The 19,778-nt window shown below is 38.6% G+C and overlaps 1 protein-coding gene across 2 annotated transcripts in view; it reads right to left on the bottom strand.

Moving 5' to 3' along the window:
• The window catches only part of LRRC6 (leucine rich repeat containing 6), a 92,900-nt gene that overhangs the window by 7,740 nt on the left and 65,382 nt on the right, over positions 1-19,778 (bottom strand). For both annotated transcript variants that reach the window (XM_011938163.1, XM_011938162.1), the window contains exon 11: positions 4,028-4,113. In XM_011938163.1, coding sequence (XP_011793553.1) covers positions 4,028-4,113 — 86 coding nt within the window. The remainder of the gene's footprint in view (positions 1-4,027; positions 4,114-19,778) is intronic.

Raw genomic sequence — 19,778 nt, 5'->3', positions numbered from 1 at the left:
TGTAATCCCAGCACTTTGGGAGGCTGAGGCGGGCAGATCACTTGAGACCAGGAGTTTGAGACCAGCCTGGCCAACATGGCAAAAACCTGTCTCTACTAAAAATACCAAAAAATTAGCTGGGCATGGTGGCACGTGCCTGTAGTCCCAGCTATTCAGGAGGCTGAGGCACAATAATCTCTTGAACCTGGAGGTGGAGGTTGCAGTGAGCCAAGATCATGCCATTGCATTCCAGCCTGGGCAACAAAGGAGAAACTCTGTCTCAAAAAAACAAATAAATGAACAACAAAAAAAAGATGACTACTCAAGGAAAAAAAAAACAACAAAAAACCACAAGAACCAATAGAATTAACAAGAACAGAAATAGAAATATAAAAACTTCAGATATTGGAATATGAAAACATGAACTATAAAACCACTACAATTACTGTGTTTAAATAACATGTCTCAGACTTCCTAATAAAAGATGGAAAGCTTCCCTCTGGACTCAGCAGAACAACAAAGATGCTGCCCTCACTCCACTACTCAACACTATCCTGGAGCCTTTCCCTGTGCAGTAAGGTATGAAGAGGAAATAAAAGAGATAAGGATCAATCAGAGAGCAAGCAAGCTGTCATTCTTTGCAGGCATATAGAAAATCTAAAAGAACTCACAGACACATTAATAAAATAATGAGAGAGATTAGTAAAGTTGCTGGCTACAAAATCAAACACAAAAGTAGACTACTTAGTGGTGATGGTTGCACAACATTGTGAATATACTAAATGCCACCGAATTGTACACTTTTAAATGATTACAACGGTAAATTTGAGGTAATGTGTATTTTACCACAATGAAAAAGTAAATTGCAATCTATATACCAGCAACAGAGAAAAAAATAAAATAAATAATACATTTGTGATAGCATCAAAATATCATACACCTAAAAATTAATAAAACATTGGTATGCTTATGGAAAAGTTATAAAGAGATACCAAATAAGATTGAAGAAAGGACAGAGAGATATTAATACTGTAAGAACTATTCTCCCTAAATTGATCTATGTGGTCAATACAATTTCAAAGAAAATCCCAATGCATACCTGTGTGTGTGTTTGTGTGTGAGTAAAACTTCCTTAGTTGATTCTGAAATATATATGTAAGTGCAAAGGGCTAAAATTAGCCAACTCACTCTTCAAGAAGAATAAGGTGAGAGGATACTTCCTGCCAGTTATAAAACTCATTATAAGACTATGGAAATTAAGGAAGTAGAGCAGAATAGAGACCAGAGGCAAACCACACAGACGTGGACACCTGGTCTATGACAGAGGTGGCCTTGGTAACTAATGTGGACAGAATAACCATTTTAATAAGAGACACAGGGACAGTAGGGTGTCCACACTGGGAAAAATTAAATTGTCATACTTTAAACATATTAAATTGTCATACTTTAAACAAACTTAATTCCTGATGGATTAGATGTTTCCTCAAATTATACCTAAATGTGAAAGGCAAAAGTATAAAGCCTTACAACATAAAGGGCTACCTTTATGACCTCAGGGCAGGATAGAATTTCTACAACAGAACAAACATAAAATAATTAACCATAAAAAAGTTTAATAATTTTGATTATTTTAAAATCAAAATCTTCTTTTCAAATGACAGCAGGAAGAGATTAAGAAGGCAAGCCTGGCCGGATGCGGTGACACACACCTGTAATCCCAGCACATTGGGAGGCCAAGGCAGGCGGATTGCAGGAGGTTAGGAGTTTGAAACCAGCCTGGCCAACATTACGAAACCTCATCTCTACTAAAAATACAAAAATTAACCAGGCATGGTGGCAGGCACCAGTAGTCCCAGCTACTCGGGAGGCTGAGGCAGGAGAATCGCTTGAATCTGGGAGGCAGAGGTTGCAGTGAGCCGAGATCCTGCCACTGCACTCCAGCCTCCTGCCACTGCACTTGATAAGAGCAAGACTCTGCCTCAAAAAAATAAAAAAATAAAAAGATAAAAAAAAATAAGAAAGAAAGAAGAAGAAGAAGGCAAGTCTGAGGTTGTATAATCCTGGTTCTACTACTTACCGGCTTTGACATCTTGGGCAAATGCCATCTCTCAATCTCAGTAAATTATAAATAATAGTATTTATCTGCAGTGTTATTCTTGAAGATGAAAGACAGACAACACATAACATCATGTAGCAGAGTCAGCACTCAATAAATCCCTTCATTTGGAGGAATTTGTGCATCTTCTTTCATTTTACAGTGTTAAGGGACCACAAGAGGTCACTGAGTGTTACCCTCCAGTCCTGATGAATAAAACCCTACCCCAGTTTCTCTTCCCCCTCCATTCACTTTCTCCCCAGCATGAGAAACAAACCACTCTGCCAAGAGAGGGTCAAGGGGCCTCTTGTGGCCCTCCCAGTGGACGGCTGCATCTATAGTCCTTTGCCTAAAACCAACAATCCTGCCTGATCTCAGTTCCCGTGAGCAGCTTGAACGGGCAGCTGCTTGGTTAATGCGGTTGCCCAGCCTGAGGCTGGGATAACGTGCACAATAGAGTTTGCCAGTGATGAAGGAGCACCACACAACTACCTTCCTACAGGCATTTTATATGTGATTGTGGTATGATCATTTCTCAGTCATCAAAATGAAAAAGAAAGGCTTTGCAAAAATATCACAGGAGGGACTGCTATGAAGAATCGTGCTAAGACATCTTGAATCCTCAAGTGTAATCACAGTAATGATAGTTTTCCTGGGGTCTGAAAACCAGCTCTGAACTGTTTGCAATGATTTGACTTTCCATTGCTGATTCCTCACAAATTAGATTCAGACTCTTTCCATGTGTTGATGCTGCTGGGGGTTAATTATGACTGTGAATATTCATAATAGACATAATACCCGTGAATCTTGTATGTGCAATGGAAATCACTAAGCTGGGAAATAGAGTGGATTTCCAAGGTTAAAAACAGCAACCCGTTTTTCAGTAGGAATCCAATTGCATACCTGTTGTTCAAACAAACCCCACGTTTAAAAATCTCTACAATAAAGTTCAGCAGTTGTCTTTGAACATGCCAATGCCTGACTGCTTTATTATGCAACACATAAATATAGCTCTTGTTCAGGTATTTTTGTGATGGTAATTCTAGCATATACATTTGTATCACAAAGATAGTTTGCCTTACTTCAAAATAGATTTTACCATCTGGATGATAAGAGTCTGAAAATCATAAGAAGCAGAAGGACAGTTGGAAGAACTGGGATCTCATTCTAGAGAAGAACTGAGAAAGGGGAGAGCTTTGTGCAAATTACTTTATGGGATGTCATTGCTTAAGGCAGACTGGCTTGGTTTTGAGGGTCTCCAGGAAGCAGAGCCTGGACCTTCACTTAGGAATCAAAGAGAGACAGAGACAGGCTGTCTAACAGTAGAGGATACCAAGAAGGGAACGAATACTGTCTTGAGAGGATTAGGGTCCTGTTGGGAAAGGAATTTAAGCAAAGGCCAGAAAATGACCAACAGTCAGGAGACTGACAGGAGGGGCCCTAGTACCGTTGAGAGTTGAGGCATCTGTGGAGTGACATACGGTTCATAAAAGGGAGGCAGTGACAGCAACAGTACCAGTGAGGTTGTCCCAGCATGTCATGGCTACATGACCTTCAGTACATTCTAAGTTTCTCCTTCCCTCAGCTCCCTTAACTGGAAATTGAGCATAAAAATTACGAGGATTAAATGTGTTAATATGGGTAAACCACACAGAATAGCACCTGACACGAAGCAAGCACTTGGTAAACGTTAGCCGTCATTGGTGTTGACATTACCAGTCATGTTATATTATGAAGAGACATTGGGACCTGTATATACACAGATTTGATTTTAGGGATCAGGAGCCCTACAAAGCAAGAGTCTATGGTTTGGGAAACAAACATTAATATTCATGGTATGAATCATCTCAGAACTTTAAATAATTGTGTAATTTTGGAAGCTGCATTCCAACCAACAAATGACAATGAAGAGAACAATATCATACAGCTAAGGACAGACTGGGAGGGTGGTACCTTGTATTTATGTGTTCACTGCTCCTGTCCGAGGTAGTTTTCACAGACATGAATGCTCGTTGACCACCTGTGATTACTTCTCCTACCTAAAATAAAAATGAAACACACACCACGTGGTGCATTACTCCTTGATGTACCTTTACAAACATACATATATGTATTTTAAAAGATATTAAAACATTTTAATTTTTTTCTACATATTCCATGAAACACTCAATCTTGAAGGCCTTACATGCAGTGTAGAGAAGGTTACATCATGAATTGTATCTATCATAATAGTCTTGCAAAGCCACAAGCTATTTACAACTGCCAAAGGCCAAGCAGGAGATATGGTGAATTAATGTATTTAACAAATATTATCTAAGAGACAACAATATGCCAGATACTTTTGTGGGGTGTTGGGGATATACAGATGTGATGGAAACACTGCCTTTGAGGTGCTCCTAGTGAAATGTGGAAAGCACTCTGAGATGGGAGCTTGAATCCTCATTCTCCCAGCTCACTGGGCCCTGGTTTCTTCCTCTGTAAAATGAAGGAATTGGTTTATGATCTTAAAGGCCCCTTTTTTGGTCTAAAAAATCCTATAATTCTAACATTTTTAAACTAAATAAGCTCAGTGCTAAGCATGTTGAAGTCTCAATAAGTAAAATGATTCAATTCAACAAATACACTGCAAAATTATTCAGACTCAGTACCTCCTCTCAAGAAACTCCTAAGACATCAGAGAGGGGAAGGAAAAGAGAACCTGCTGCTACTTAGACTCCAACTATGTGCTAGGCACACACCTACCAATATCAACACCATATTTTATTTAACTTCCCCACCCCTAAACATTCCTATGAGACAGGGATTGCTAGCAGGAGGAGAGAAGTTTAAAAACTCTCTTCCCATGTTGCCTGGGTCCATTGACCAATATGGCATCTGCCCTTTGTTTTTAAGGAGTAGAGTGACCTTGAGTGGGTGTCCATTCCCCTCTCCACCCTCACCAGGCCTTTCTCTATGGCAGGGGAATGACTTATTCACTTGCCGCACCTTTCTGGTGGGCAGGGTCTTTGATCTCAAGGGTGAGGGCTATCTGCCTTTCTCTGTTCTGCCTGAGACTTGGTGTGCTGCACAGCTGTGATTCAGGCTCATGCAAATGATTAGGGAAAAGACTAGGCTTAGACTTCAAGGGTCTATCATCATCTGTCTCCCATCTACTGGCTCAGGCATGTATCTCGATTTACAGTATATATTTGGGAAGGGCATTGGAAGCCCCAATTTAGCCTTAACACTAAGCCACATTCTCCTATCTAAGCTTTTCTATGCTGAAGTGTTGGTCACTTAATCATATTATAATTTAATCAGTGTTGGTCACTTAATCAGTGTTGGTCACTTAATCCAGTCTGAGACTGCAGCATCAAACTCAGGGAGGTATGGGCTCTGATGGATGCCCACTCCTAGATGGCAGTCCTCCTGTGTCAACATCATACAGTGGTGCCAGACTAGTTTTTTTACATGGTGCAGTTGTATAATTTTCAATTATATTTTGTAAAAATGTAACACATGTATGTATGTGTGATGTCGTGCAGCTCCCTTTCACTGGAGACCATGAACATAAGAAGTATATCTTCCTCTTCCCATGGGTCTCATGGGAGGGCGTATGTGCGATATGGAAAGATCTTCAGCTCCACCCTTTCAATACAAGCTTTGAACACTGGACTGGGGGAAAACAATCACAAGTGGTTTATGTGATGGTAAGACTTTTACTGAAGCTCCAGAAGAAAAAAATAATGAATGCTACTAAAGACATTAAATACCAAGGCTAGAAGGGTTTGTTCAGAAATGTTTCAAAAGCAATGCAGTCCACATTACAAAAACTCATAGAAGAATGCTACGGAAGAATTGGCAACTAAAGCTACCAAAACAATGTTTACTGGATAATTAAAGAAGGTGACTCACAGGAAGGTTTGCCCAACGGAGCAGGTTTGTATTATCAAACATGGTTTATTTTGGAGTAGGCTAAGTCTAAAATGTTGTATTTTCTAGGTTTTAAAATAGACTTAATGTAATTGTATTGCTTTCCATTAATTTTTTGCTGACCAGTGTTATATTTGTGGATGTTACTGTGGCAGGGTATGAATGTCTATATGGTTTAAATACGAGAACAACTGGTTTTCTTCTTTTTCTTTAACTGAATGAGTGGGATGAATCTAAATATTTCCTGATATCCTGCCCTTCCCTTAAGGGAATGAAAACACTTCTCAGTTGCTGTTGATTCCAGTTATAGTTCACCAAATCAGATGTCAATTATAAATTTAAAAAATAGAATTTGGAAGATATTTCTTAATGTTTTATGGAGATTAAAAAGAGATTCTCTTTAGATTTAGAGAAGGAGAGAGAGAATGGGGGGAAGGGCCTCCTCCTGGAAGTATCCCAGGGAGGCAGCAAGACCTCCAAGAGATGTGGCTGTGTAATACCTGTGGAGCAGTGCTGTCCAGCAAAATGTTCTGCAATTCTGTTTTTCAATATTTCCTACTATCTCAATATTTCTGGTGGAAATGCTCTGTGCTATCCAACACAATTGCCTGTTGCTACTAAGCACTTGAAATGCGGTTAGTGCAATGTAGAAACGAAAGTTTTGCTTCTATTAAATTTTAATTAATTTGAATTTATGTTTATTTAGCAAGAGCTATAGGAACATAACCACAGTCAGCTTCAAACCCATGTGTGTTGGTCATGTGATGGGCTACTGGGATTCTTCCTCAGGTGTGAACGACCTTGTCCATACCAACTACCCATAATTCATCTGTGGTCCAGACCACATGGTCTTTTCTGTTCTGGAACTCTCTGCTCCTTCCTTACCCATGCCTGGGACCTGGAACTCTCATGTGAGTGTGAGAACTTGGGGGTCTACAATCCAATCTCTCTGATCAATGTGAGATCTGGAGGATACTCCCCTGCGCCTGATTTGGCCAATTGAAAAGACTCAGGTCAGCCAGGGAGCTCACTGAGATGTTGACTGAGACCTTTGTTGGGCTTGCATCACAGTTCAACTTCTCCCTTTCCCCACTCTTGGCTTCTTCCCTCCCTTTCCGGGTGTTGACCCCCAGGGTACTTCTTAATACACATTTTGCACGCTCGTCTGCATTTCAGAATCTGCTTCCCAAGGAGCAGTGGCACTTTAGCACCTTTTAAATTTCTTAATATTTTAATTCTTTTAAATGAAGTCAATGTTAGTTAAAATTCATTAAAATATCAGCTTAAAAAAAAGAAAGCTCTTGAACCCAAAGTACAAGTTTTGTATAGCTTTACACTGCAATACATGCACCAATGAGAATGGGAGCATATGCATAATTAGAGTCTTAAAACACCCCATTTCTAACACTGTTATTTGTCACATAATAAGCACAAAGACTCTGTGTTTATGGAAATGCAAATAGAATCACAAATTTGGAAGTTTTATTCACAGGGAATTTGCTGTGCACCAGAATCTAAATGTGTTTCTTCTTTTAAAAGGTATTTTCGGCTCATTTAGTTTCAAAGATTGTTTTAAGTTTAAAAGTTAGAAGGAATTAAGGAGTCAGCTGTAAATAAAATATTAACACAAACATTCATAATAACACTGAAATTCATTTTAGTGCCAACATACATAATAACACTGAAATTCATCTTAACGTCAACGTTCATATTAATAGTAGGTTACCTTTTCTGATAAGATCGAATTTGCCCAAGCAGAGGACTATAGGTTCAGTGTTCCAAGGTTTTGGAATCCTAACATTCGGTTTCCCACTGTACCTACAGTCCCGGGTTGCTCTGCCTCGAGGAAGCAAAGCTCATTAACATCAAACATTGTCTTATTCATTTGTGCTAAATGTGTTTAGGAATGACTAGTGGAAAAGTTGTAGGGGCCAAAATATGTTTAGTAAATTAGATAATGTGAGACTAACGGTTTCCTGAATCCACAGAGAGAAATGTAATCAACTACTTGAAAATTCAATTGTGGGATAGGCATAAAGGAACAAATTAACATTTTAATAATGTTACATTATTTTAACTCTCATAGAGCCATGCAATTGAAAGTTGGGAGTGAACATGGAGGCAGTAATAGAGTTCACTTTTCTACAGAATACAAAAGTCCATACTGCGGCTTTTCTGATGCATGACTTTCCAACTTTTACTTAAATAGTACTTGGGTTGAAGTTTCATTACATCCCGAGGCAGTACCTGCATTGAGATGATCTATATCAACTATAAAAGTTGCTCATACCAAGAAACATAGACTATGTGAGCTGTGTAAAAATACAGTAAACTGATGCAACGAAGCTACTTAGCTCTGAATCCTTATACTTTGGGTTGAACCATAAAAATTGCCAATATCTATGTTTGATCCAAAAAAATTATTTCTTATGGTTTAACTTAATATTTAAGTGAATTTAAATAAAGATGAGCAAACAATAACTCCATTTCAGATGAAGACATGCTACTTGTAAATTAAGAGGGAATGAACAAAGGACATGAATGCAATCAGGAATACTTGTTCAGAAAGAAAACATACATCAATCAACTTTAACTTTTTCCTGTGAGTTTAGCCTGGCTTCTTAAATAAAAGTATACATGAAAATTACAATAAATTTCCCTTTCTCTTGGAGATTTCACTTTCTCCCACAGTTTCAGCCATTACCTCCATTAAATCTGCTCCAAGAAATATTTACTGAGCATCTGTTATATGCCAAGCATAGGACCGAGAGGCAGATATGGAATGATAGATTAAAAATTATTCCTGATCATCTCACGAGGGAGAAAGATATATAAACAGTTAAAATACATTGAAAAAAGTACAATTGCTAGACATATGCATAGACTACTATGGAAGCCCAAGGGAGGGAGCCATGCTAGAAAGGATAGAGAGCAGAAATCAAATAAGGTATTTTAATCTGTTCTCACATTGCTATAAATACCTGAGACTGGGTAATTTATAAATAAAAGAGGTTTAATTGACTCACGACTCTGCAGACTATATAGGAAACATGGTGGCATCATCTTCCGGGACGGCCTCAGGAGACTTACGATCACGGCAGAAGGTGAAGGGGAAGCAGGCATATCTCATATGGCAGGAGTAGGAGCAAGAGAGAGGGGAATGACGTGCCACACACTTTTAGGCCACCGGATCTCAAGAGAACTCTCTCACACAGCACTAGGGGGATGGTGCGAAACCATTATAAACCGACCCCATGATCCAACCGTCTCCCACCAGGCCCCACCTCCAGCACTGGGCATTACATTTCAACATGAGATTTGGGTGGGGACACAAATCTACATCAATCCTGTTGTGATGCTGTCTAAATGTGCCTAATGGCCATTAGAAGGCTTACTGGGGGATGTGAGGTTTGATATGAATTTTAAAGGATAAGCAGGAATTTCCAGAAGGCGTAGGTCATGTAGTAGATGAGGAATATTCCAGAAAGAGAAAACAAGCATGAGCAGAGACAGGAAAGTAAATGACCACACAAACCAGCATGAAATATGTGGCAGACTGTAGCTGGAGAGAAGGCTGAAGAACAAAGGAGAGATCTGGGGGAATTTATTTCATGGCACTTGGACTTTGCATAAGTGGTGATGAGAACTTTGCAATGCTTTCTTCCCAAGTCACACAGTTACTTACCTCAGCTCAAGAGTAGTATTTTACACACGTCCTTATTTTCCTTAGATAAGGTGTGTGATGTTAACAAAAATACTAACTCCAGTGGAGTGATAGCTTTTGAAAAGTGTCTTTTTCTCTTGCCTAGCTAGATAAAAATACTTTCCTTTCTCTTTAGACTATTTTAGTCAAATTTCTGTTCCCGCACCCAACCTCACTCTGAAAATACTCATGACACACAATCCTGTTGGGAAACTGTCTGAATGTGCATAATGGTCATCACAGAGATTCTACAAATTCACACATTCGAATCACTGGCTAATTGTGCTGTTCCGTTGGGCTTTAGTTTGCCTATAGACCACCATTTCTCTAGCAGACCACTGTCTCATAGGAGGTAGGTCTTGGACTCTGCATTCAAGATCACTTAGCATTTATATATCCTCTTAAAAGGAGTCATTTGCATGAAACACAACCCATTGTCCACAATTGCCCCAGAGTGGAAGATCATGGAAGTTAAGGGAATAGTTTCTTAAAATGAACTGAACATTAATAAATGATTTTTACACTCTTCAGTGCAGACCTTTGCAGTATTTTCATGTGGGTGTGTCATGGTGTCTTAACGCATAGTACAGGCACTGAGCCTGTTTGTCCTCATATCCATTGCCTGCCCCGTCTTTGCTCTGCTCTATAAATCACAGGAAGACAGAACCCTGCTGGCTTCACTATCACTATCCACAGAACCTACTGGCCTCCCATGTTAACTGCCTTCCACCTGGGCCTGGCCAATGGGAGGCAATGGAGGGAAGCTGGAGGGCCAAGAACCCTACACGCTTTCACAACCCCTGTCTGCATCAACAACTCCTCCAGCAATGGTTAAATCTACTCTGTGGCTCCAAGCCCTGCCCAAGATGGCTACAGCAGTTTTGGTTTCTTCCAAGTGACCTTTCCAGGTGACCTTGGTGTTTGCTTTCTGCCAACACCAACTTCTCCCTCTGTTGCAGGAATGGTGGTAACTTCCTGATGGTACACAATTTTTCCTTTCTTTGGCTTCTCAAATCTCCTGTTATCTGTGTAATATTCTTCCTGAATTACTCCTAAATAATACATTCCCTTATAAATCCTGTATTGTATACATTTCAATACTCAGGTGTTTCCTGATTTCTCATTAGACCCTTTCTTATTTATGTTGTGTTTCTCACACCTTGGGGTGGTCATTAAAACAAGATTCCCACACCTTCTAGTTAGAATCTGCAGATAGCGGCTGGGGAATCTAGTTTTTAACAAGCTCTCCCCAGGTGATTCTTAGATTAGATGAGTTTTGAAAACAGTCCAAGCTGATACTGCAGCTTCCAGGCTTTTCTGGATGCAATTTAATTTATACAACCCACATTTACAAGATGCCTATTAGTGTTCCAGAAATTGTTCTAGGAGCTGGGATGCTGTGGATGAACCAGAAAAACATGGTCACTGCACTGATGAAATATTTTACATTGCTGTTCAAAATTATATACTTTGATCTACAGATGAGAGATAATAATTGTTTAATACTCTGTTTTATGTGTGCACTATCATTTAATGGACTGGTTTTGAATAGTTAGATTGTTTCCAGTTTCTTATCTGATGGTGTCTACCCATGTACGTAAATTGTATATTGTATGATATACCTAACTATTTTGTTAGGAGAGAATCCAAATTTAGAATTATTAAGTCATGATGTATATTTTAAGGCTTGATATATGTCAGTAATTTTATTCCCAAAAAGATTAAATCATTTCCTATTTTCTCTAGCAGATTATGAGAGTACTCTTTCAATGAACCCTGATTAGCATTGAACTAAAACAAATTTTTTTAAATAGGAATTTGGCAGGAGTGGTTGCTTCTAGAAAGAAGAACTAGATGGTTGAGAAAGAGAGATGAAAAGAAGGATTGCTTTGTACTGTAAGTTACTTAATGCTTTTGGATTCTGTCTTGTAAATATATATTATCTATTTAAAAATAAATAAGAAGCAGTAAAAAGTTTTTAAATGTTGATAATAACATGAAAAAATATAATATTTTATTATAATATATAATGGAAATTTCTCATGTCTTTTGTATTTCTTTTGTAACTGTTGTTTCCCACTTTTCTAGTAGAGTTTTAATTGTTTTCTGAAATACTTTTATGAATTTATACATATTATCCTTCTTTAGTCTTTTGTGGTTTTTTTTCTGGCAATGGGACATATGAGCATTAAAAATAATATATCTTAACTTGTTTATTTTACCTCACTAAAATGTAAACTCCATGAGGACAGGAAGTTCTATGTTGGGCACGTGGTAAGCCCTCAACAATTATTTGTTGAATAAATACATAGATGAAATGCAAGTGAACAAAAAGTATTTACTGAATGGTAGGTTTTGACATACAACTCTTACATTGTAAATAATGAAATAATTATTTAATCATTGTAGACTGTAAATAATTAAAACTATTGCTTTTCCTTGGTGATTTTTGAAATTATTTTATGTTTAGAAAATCCTTTAAAGAATGAAAGTAGATATTTATCTTTATTTATTTTCTTAATGCTTTTAAAATAATACTCAATTCTTTAAAATCCATATGAAATTCATTTTGGTGTAAGGTGTATTTGACGAACTAATGTTTTCCAAATAGCCAATATCCTCCAATTTTATTTTAAAATATACATTAATTCACTCAATTTCAATCAACGGGTATTTTTTTGAGTACTTACAACACACCACTGAACTAGACACAGTTCTTGTTTCAGGGAGCTTATGGTTTAGTAGAAGAAAAAACAAGTCAGCACACAGCTTTAGGGCACTGAGATCAATAAGACAGAGAATAAATGCAGGGTGCTGTAGGAGCATCATGGACAGACATATCCCAGCTTTGGGGGCTCAAGGAAATTTCCCAAGGGAGCATTATCTGAGCTAGAAAAGGAATATCCAGTTGAAAGGAGGAAAAGTATCTCTCACAGAGAAGGAAAACTTGCACAAAAGTAAGAGAGAATAGCAAGTTCCTGGAACTGTAAGTTGTTCCATATTCCTAATGCATGGGCTTTAGAAGGGGAGATAGTAGGAGCTGAGGTTGTGGATGTAAGCAGGGTCTACAGCATGCAGGAATTGTAGGCTGTTTCAGCGGTTATAACTTTATTCTAAAGATGAGAGGGACCCCACTAATAGGCTTCATAAAAGGAGAAACTGGCACCATAAAGTCTGTACTTTTGGAAGGTTGCTGGAAAGCAAAGTATATATTGAAATAAAATCTGAAAAGAGGAAGTCTATTTATAATACCATTGTAGTAATAGGGTAAGAGATAATTGTTATCTCTGCCAAGACAAAGACAGCGGCATTAAAGAGAAAGAATGAATTTGAAGTATGAAGGAGGTAAAAATCTAGCAGACCTGAATGTAAAGAGTGATGATAGAGGGAGATGACAAAGATGATATCAAGTGGGTGGATGATGGTAATATTCATTAAGAAAAGGGATTTGGGAGGTGTAGTAAGGTGGGAAGGGAAATAGAGTTCAGATTTTAACTGAAAATCCTGCAGATACATATTTAAAAGTCCATCATACTTAGGAAGGAACCGAAGCCAATTCAATGGATAAGATCAATCAGGAGAGGGTAAGAATGAGGAGAGTTGGATAAGAAACACAAAAGAAAGTGAACATTTAAGAAATGAGCAAAGGAAGATGTACTTACAAAAAAGGACTGCAAAAGAAGGACAGAAAGGTAGAAGAAAGAATAGGAGTACATGATTATATAAAACTAAGAGCAAGATTAAAAGGAAGAGGAGAATCCAACAATATCTCATACAATGGAGAAATCAAGTAAAGTGTTACAAACTTTCTGTTGAGCTCAGTAAAAGAAGATATTTGTTCAGTACGATAGAAGTTTCTGACAGCTAAAAATAATAAATTTCAAAGAATATATACATACATATATGTGCATATATATATACACGTACATATATATATGTAATGCCCAATGACTTTTACCTTGAAAATGACAAGTTGCTGTTGAGAAACAAATTTTAGAACACCCATAGAGAGACACCTCATGACCATACATTGGCAAACTTAATAATGTTAAGATGTCAGATCTTCCCAGATTGACCTACAGATTCAATAAAATCCTAATTAGCATCCCAACAATGTTTTTGTATGAAAATTGATAAACTGATTTCTAAATTTATATACCGATACAAATAATAAACAAAATGATCATCGAAAAGAAACAAACAAACCGTTAGAATTGCAGCCTTAAAGGTGTATTATAAAGCTAAAATTATTAGTACAGGGTAGTATTGGCATAAGGATAAAGAGATCAATGGGAAAAAAATACAGGCCTAAAAATAGACCCTTCCTTATGAGGCCATTGATTTTTGACAAAGGTGCTGAAGCAACTCAATGGGGAAAGTAAAATCTTTTGGGCTAGATCTTCAAATCCATAAGAGAAAAAAAAAATGGCCCTTATCCACTACTACATACCATACATAAAAATCCATCTGAAATGAATCCCAGACTTAAAAGTAAAAGCGAAAATGGTAAAGCTTCTAAAAGAAAATGTGGGAGAATATCTTTAAAGCTAAAGATGTCATAAATAGGAAAAAGGAAGTAATCACCAAAATAGAAATAAAATAACATATGAGAATTCACCAAAGCCAAAACTTCTGCTTATTTTACAAATAATAAGCAGAATAAAATAATAAGCAAATGACTGGCTAACAGAAAATATTCAAAAATCAGATAAGGCATGATAAGTAATGAATAAGAAACTTTGGAGGTTTCATTCTTCAACTAATATATATTTGTTGTAATATTTATTTACTGGAAGGCAAGTACTACTCCATCATTGGCTGAATCGAGGTCTCTTCTCTCATAATCCCCACATTTAGACAGGTAACGACAAATCACACAAAATTTAACAAATAAGGCCATTTCATACAGTAATAAATACTGTGATAAAATAAACCAAGTAATGTGGCTGAGAAAGATGACTGAGAGATTGTGACTGGCTATGTTAGCTCTGGTATTCAAAAAAAAGGTCCCTCTAAAAATGTATATTTGAGCCCAAACCTGCATAATACAAAGGAAACAGATTTGTATATTTTAATACAAATCTGTTTGGCTCAATTTGGTTTGTATAAAAACCATTTTATACGAAAAGGTTTGGCTCCGTGTCCCCACCCAAATATCACCTGGAATTGTAATCCCCATGTGTCAAGGAGGGACCTGTAATCCCCGGGTGTGGAGGGAGGGAGGCGATTAGATCACGGGGGTGGTTTCCCCCAGGCTGTTCTCTTCGTAGTGAGGGAGTTCTTAGGAGACCTGATGGTTTTATTATAAGGGGCTCGTCCCCCTTCACTTCCTTCACACGCTCTCAACTGCTGCCATGTAAGATGCGCCTGCTTCCCCTTCCACCACGACTGTGAGTTTCCTGCGGCCTCCCAAACCATGCAGAACTGTGAGTCAATTAAATATGTTTTCCTTGTAAATTACCCAGTCTCAGGCAGTTCCTTAGAGCAGTGTGAGAACGGACCAACATAGGAAATTGGTACCAAGAATGGGGGTGGTTTCCCCCATGACGCTCTTACGATAATGAGTGAATTCTCATGAGATCTGATGAGTTTATTTATTTATTTATTTATTTATTTATTCATTTATTTATTTATTTATTTTTGAGACGGAGTCTCGCTCTGTCGCCCAGGCTGGAGTGCAGTGGCCGGATTTCAGCTCACTGCAAGCTCCGCCTCCCGGGTTCACGCCATTCTCCTGCCTCAGCCTCCCGAGTAGCTGGGACTACAGGCGCCCGCCACCTCGCCTGGCTAGTTTTTTGTGTTTTTTTAGTAGAGACGGGGTTTCACAGTGTTAGCCAGGATGGTCTCGATCTCCTGACCTCGTGATCCGCCCGTCTTGGCCTCCCAAAGTGCTGGGATTACAGGCTTGAGCCACCGCGCCCGGCCGAGATCTGATGATTTTATAAATGGTAGTATTTCTGGATGTCTCACACACTCTCTCTCTGGCTCTCTCACACACTCTCTCTCCTGCTGCCATGGTCCAAGTTTGCTTCCCCTTCACCTTCCACTGTGATCTGGAGGTCTCCCCAGGTGCATGGAACTGTGAGTCAATTAAACCTTTCTCCTTTATAAATTACCCAGTCTTGGATATTTATTTATAGCAGTGTGAAAACAGACTAATACAGATATAAACAGAGAGAGGGGCAGAAATGCTTTTAACAAAAAAAGCACAGAAAACACAAAAGTCCTGCCAGTGGGAATAAGGTTCCAGAACCTTATTGGAACCTTCTGTATTCCAGAACCTTATTAGAACCTCCTGTGTTTCAGAACCTTATTAGAATCGTCTGTGTTCCAGAAAGAGAGAGAGAGAGAGAAAAAAAAAAGTTGTGTCCAGAATATGAGAGGAGAAAAGTGGAAGAAGGCACCAGAAACAGGCAGAAACTACCTTGTAACAACCTTCTGGGCCACAACAAGAAGTCTGAATATATTTCAAGTGCCATGGAAAGTCATTGGTAGGTTTCAACAAGGGAATATGGCTATTATTTGCAAGATGTACATTTTTATTTTGCAAAATTTACTTCTTTAAAAAATAAACAAATAGCAATCACTTTGAAATAATTACACCTGGGCACAGACAAAAGACTGAAAAGAAACAAAACAAAATGTTTATTTGGATAGTGGGACCATGAGTTATTTTTTTCTTTACATTTTATTGTATTTCAACAGTAATAATTTCATAATAGGAAAGAAAAAAATATTTTAAAACTCAACTATAAACAAAACAATAAATAAAAGGGCATTCTGGCTTCCCTATGGAGAAAGTATCAAAGAGTGGAAAGAACAGAGCAGGGCAAACAGTGAGAAGGCTGTCCAAGGTAGTCCAGTTGGGGGAGGACACTGGCTTGATGGGAGGTGACGGTGGGAGTGGTGCTAAGTAACTGAATTTGGGATATATTTCAGTAGTGGTGCCCACAAGATGTAGTTAAGGATGCCTCCTAATCATTGACTTGAACAACTAGGTATCAGTTGATGGCGCCATTTTCTGAGACAAGGAGGACTATGGGAGGAGCTGGTCTACACAAGGAAGTCATGGGTCCATTTGACCATTTTAAATTATTGAGGCTGGATATCAGCAAGATGGCAGGATAGGAAGTCCATCCTGACCATGCATTTATGTGGCCCGTCAATTGGCAGGTGCATACAAAATGTCATTGATTCTTAGGCTCATAATTTGCTAATATTTATATTATGAGGAAAATTTGTAAAGATGCAGTTACTGATACGTATATGTAAAATCAACACTGACAGTTACACAAGGCAGTTATATGGCCTTGTGTAACCAGAGAGCAAATCTAACTATCAACTGATTCCTTCAAAATTATTTCCTACTTGGAAGGTCACTCTTCTGACAGTTCCCCATAGAAGATCATTCACACACTGCAGTCTAAAACTGAAAATATTTTATTAAGTTAGGACAAACATTAAGACTGAGAATAACGTATAAAATGAAAAGAAAATTTTCTTTTACAGTCTTGCTAGAGACAGTCTCTAAAGATGCTGGAGAGGGTTTTGCGCCTTAGGAACAAAATGACATCCTGAAGTCAACCCCTCTGTCTGACTGCAGGCTAAGTACCCAGGACCGGAGGCTTCTCTCACTCACAGTAGTGTTGTTCACAGTAGTGATCAAGTGAGCAAATAATCAGGCTGACTTGCCTACTTTAGCCTCACTGCCTAGGAGAAAGCTTCAATATCAGGAACACCAGAATGAAACAAAGAGCCACACTCCCTCTCCTGTTGCCCCCTGTGAGGATCCAGAGTGATGGAGGCATCAGCCTGGTTCCCAGTCTCGAAGGGACTGTGGTGAGATCTGTTCGACGAGGGACAGCTGTGCAGGGATTGCCACAGTCTATGGCCTTGAATTGTTGTCTGATATTATCTTATGTTTTCCTCCCCATTGCTGGCAATAAGAAGAATGACCTGTCACCCACCCCCACTGGCCAATGGGAAAAAGGGACAAAGCCCATTTTAAGTGGCAGCTTTGCAGTTCTGTAGAAGCTATAAAACCAAGTCACAGAAAGACAGTGTTGGGAGCCTTTGCAGTCAGGGACAGAGACAGCACTTGACCAGTGGAGAGCTAGCCTTGGGTCACCTCTTATTTCATTTTTAAAATAATCGTATACAGATTAATGGAGATAAAGAATACAAGAAAGATGCAGTTGATGGGTCTGTTTCAAGATGTGGCTGCTCCCCAGAGCCCACCGAGCACTGCCATTCTTGAGAGCACCACCTGCCCTGGGTGTAGCCCTGAGGAGCCCTTCTCCCTCACACCTAGGAGCCTCACCTCGCAACAGGAGGCCTGTGAGTTTCCAGTGCCCACAAAGCTGATTCCATTCCTGGATCAAGGTCAGCTGTGCAGGGAGCTCCTGGTGAGATCTGACTTAACTTTTGAGCAGCTAGGGCCTGACCTTCATCTGGTATCTACTATATGTTTATTCTGACAAGAATGTATGAAGTTGACAGCAATAAATTTCATTATTTAAGTGACATTTGTTTATTTCACTTCCAGGAAACACAGACAAAAGACAACCCCTTGGTCCAGGAGGAGGCTAGGCAAGGTTTTAGAGAGGATGCCCATGATTTTGAAAAGAGGCTTCTCTGTAACCTTGAAGAAAAGAATTATCTGCAAATAATGCGTATTTCCTTGTCTCCCAGTTGACAACAAGCTGGGTAACTATGCAGGTGTCTTCCAATTAAAGTGGTATGAAGAATCATGGAAGAAAGGATACATTTCATTGTATTTACATTTGATCCTCAACAGTTTTCTTAGTGGGGTTAGGGGGGAATTTCACTGGAGAATACAGACTGCAAAGATACTGATACTCATGAAATACCCTAAACCACTTCCTTATTTTAGAGTAGAAATACTGGGAACAAAATTTTAAAGGTGAAGCGCTTTGCTAGTTTAAGCTGCTAATGATCCAAAAGTAATCTGGCTGTAGATGAAAATTATGAGGCATTGTTTGTGTTCATTTGGAAACATATCCTATGATTTAAGGCAACATCAGAATTTCATTTCCTCCTCTGCAAAATGAGGATAATCACCCCTACTCCGTAAGATGTTCAAAGTATTCAACACCGTGTGTGGCACATGGTAAATGTTCAATAAATAGTGGCTATGTCTTTGTGTTTATTATTAACTGGTATAAGGATAAAAGCGAGAGCCTAAATGGTGTGTCTAAATATCACATTTACTAGAGGATTCTGAAAGAAGAGAACTAATGACCCCAATCTAGTGTTTTCTATGACATGACACATCTATTTATGAACTTGGGAAATTTATATAACCTCAGCCAGCCTCATTAAGTAATCTGGATAATAAAAATCCCTAGGTTACAGGGTTATTGCAGAAAGTGAGTTGTTTAAACTGTTTATCACAGAGCATATACAATTTTTGCTAAATAGTCATAATTGTAGATATATCTCCAAAGGTGGTAAAGTCTTTCAGGGTGTATGTAGTTTATCTTTGCATACTGGATACTTAATTGAAAAAAAATATATATATACACACACACAGCACACATACGTACATATGCATGTATGTTTATAATATATATAATTTGAGCCTGCCTCTTCTAGAAAGGATTTTCACTGGGTTTTGCCAGGCATGTGTTACTTATCTGAGACAACCTTCACTCAAGCTCAAGTCCAAGTTAGATAGTGTGAGGACAGGCTGTGAGGACTTCTGATGATTGGTTTACATCTTACTCACCTTACTCAGAGGTTACAATCCTTCAGAATCACATCCCAAAGTGAGAGCGATTTATTAGAGTCCCCTTTTTGGCAGGCTCTGGACTTCAGCTGTTTTCTTCCCACCCATGTGGTCACTGAAGGATTCTTTTTGTTCAGAGGACAGTGGCTATTCACTATCTTGGCAGGTATTGGTACTATTAAGATGTTTTTAAAATATGCAGTCCATCTTCCTGAGTTCTCAGTGTGATTGTCGTTCCTTATGACTTAGTTGGCTATTAGCAGATGACAGAGCTGTAGAGGTGTTATGAGAGAAGATGGTAGTATGTAGGAAGGAGTACAAATAGAGAAGAACAGAGGCCT

This window comes from Colobus angolensis, unplaced genomic scaffold (genome assembly GCF_000951035.1).
Source record: "Colobus angolensis palliatus isolate OR3802 unplaced genomic scaffold, Cang.pa_1.0 Scaffold17, whole genome shotgun sequence".
Lineage (NCBI taxonomy): Eukaryota > Metazoa > Chordata > Mammalia > Primates > Cercopithecidae > Colobus > Colobus angolensis.
Note: the sequence above shows the minus strand (reverse complement) of the source record. Positions and strands in the feature narration are given on the sequence as shown.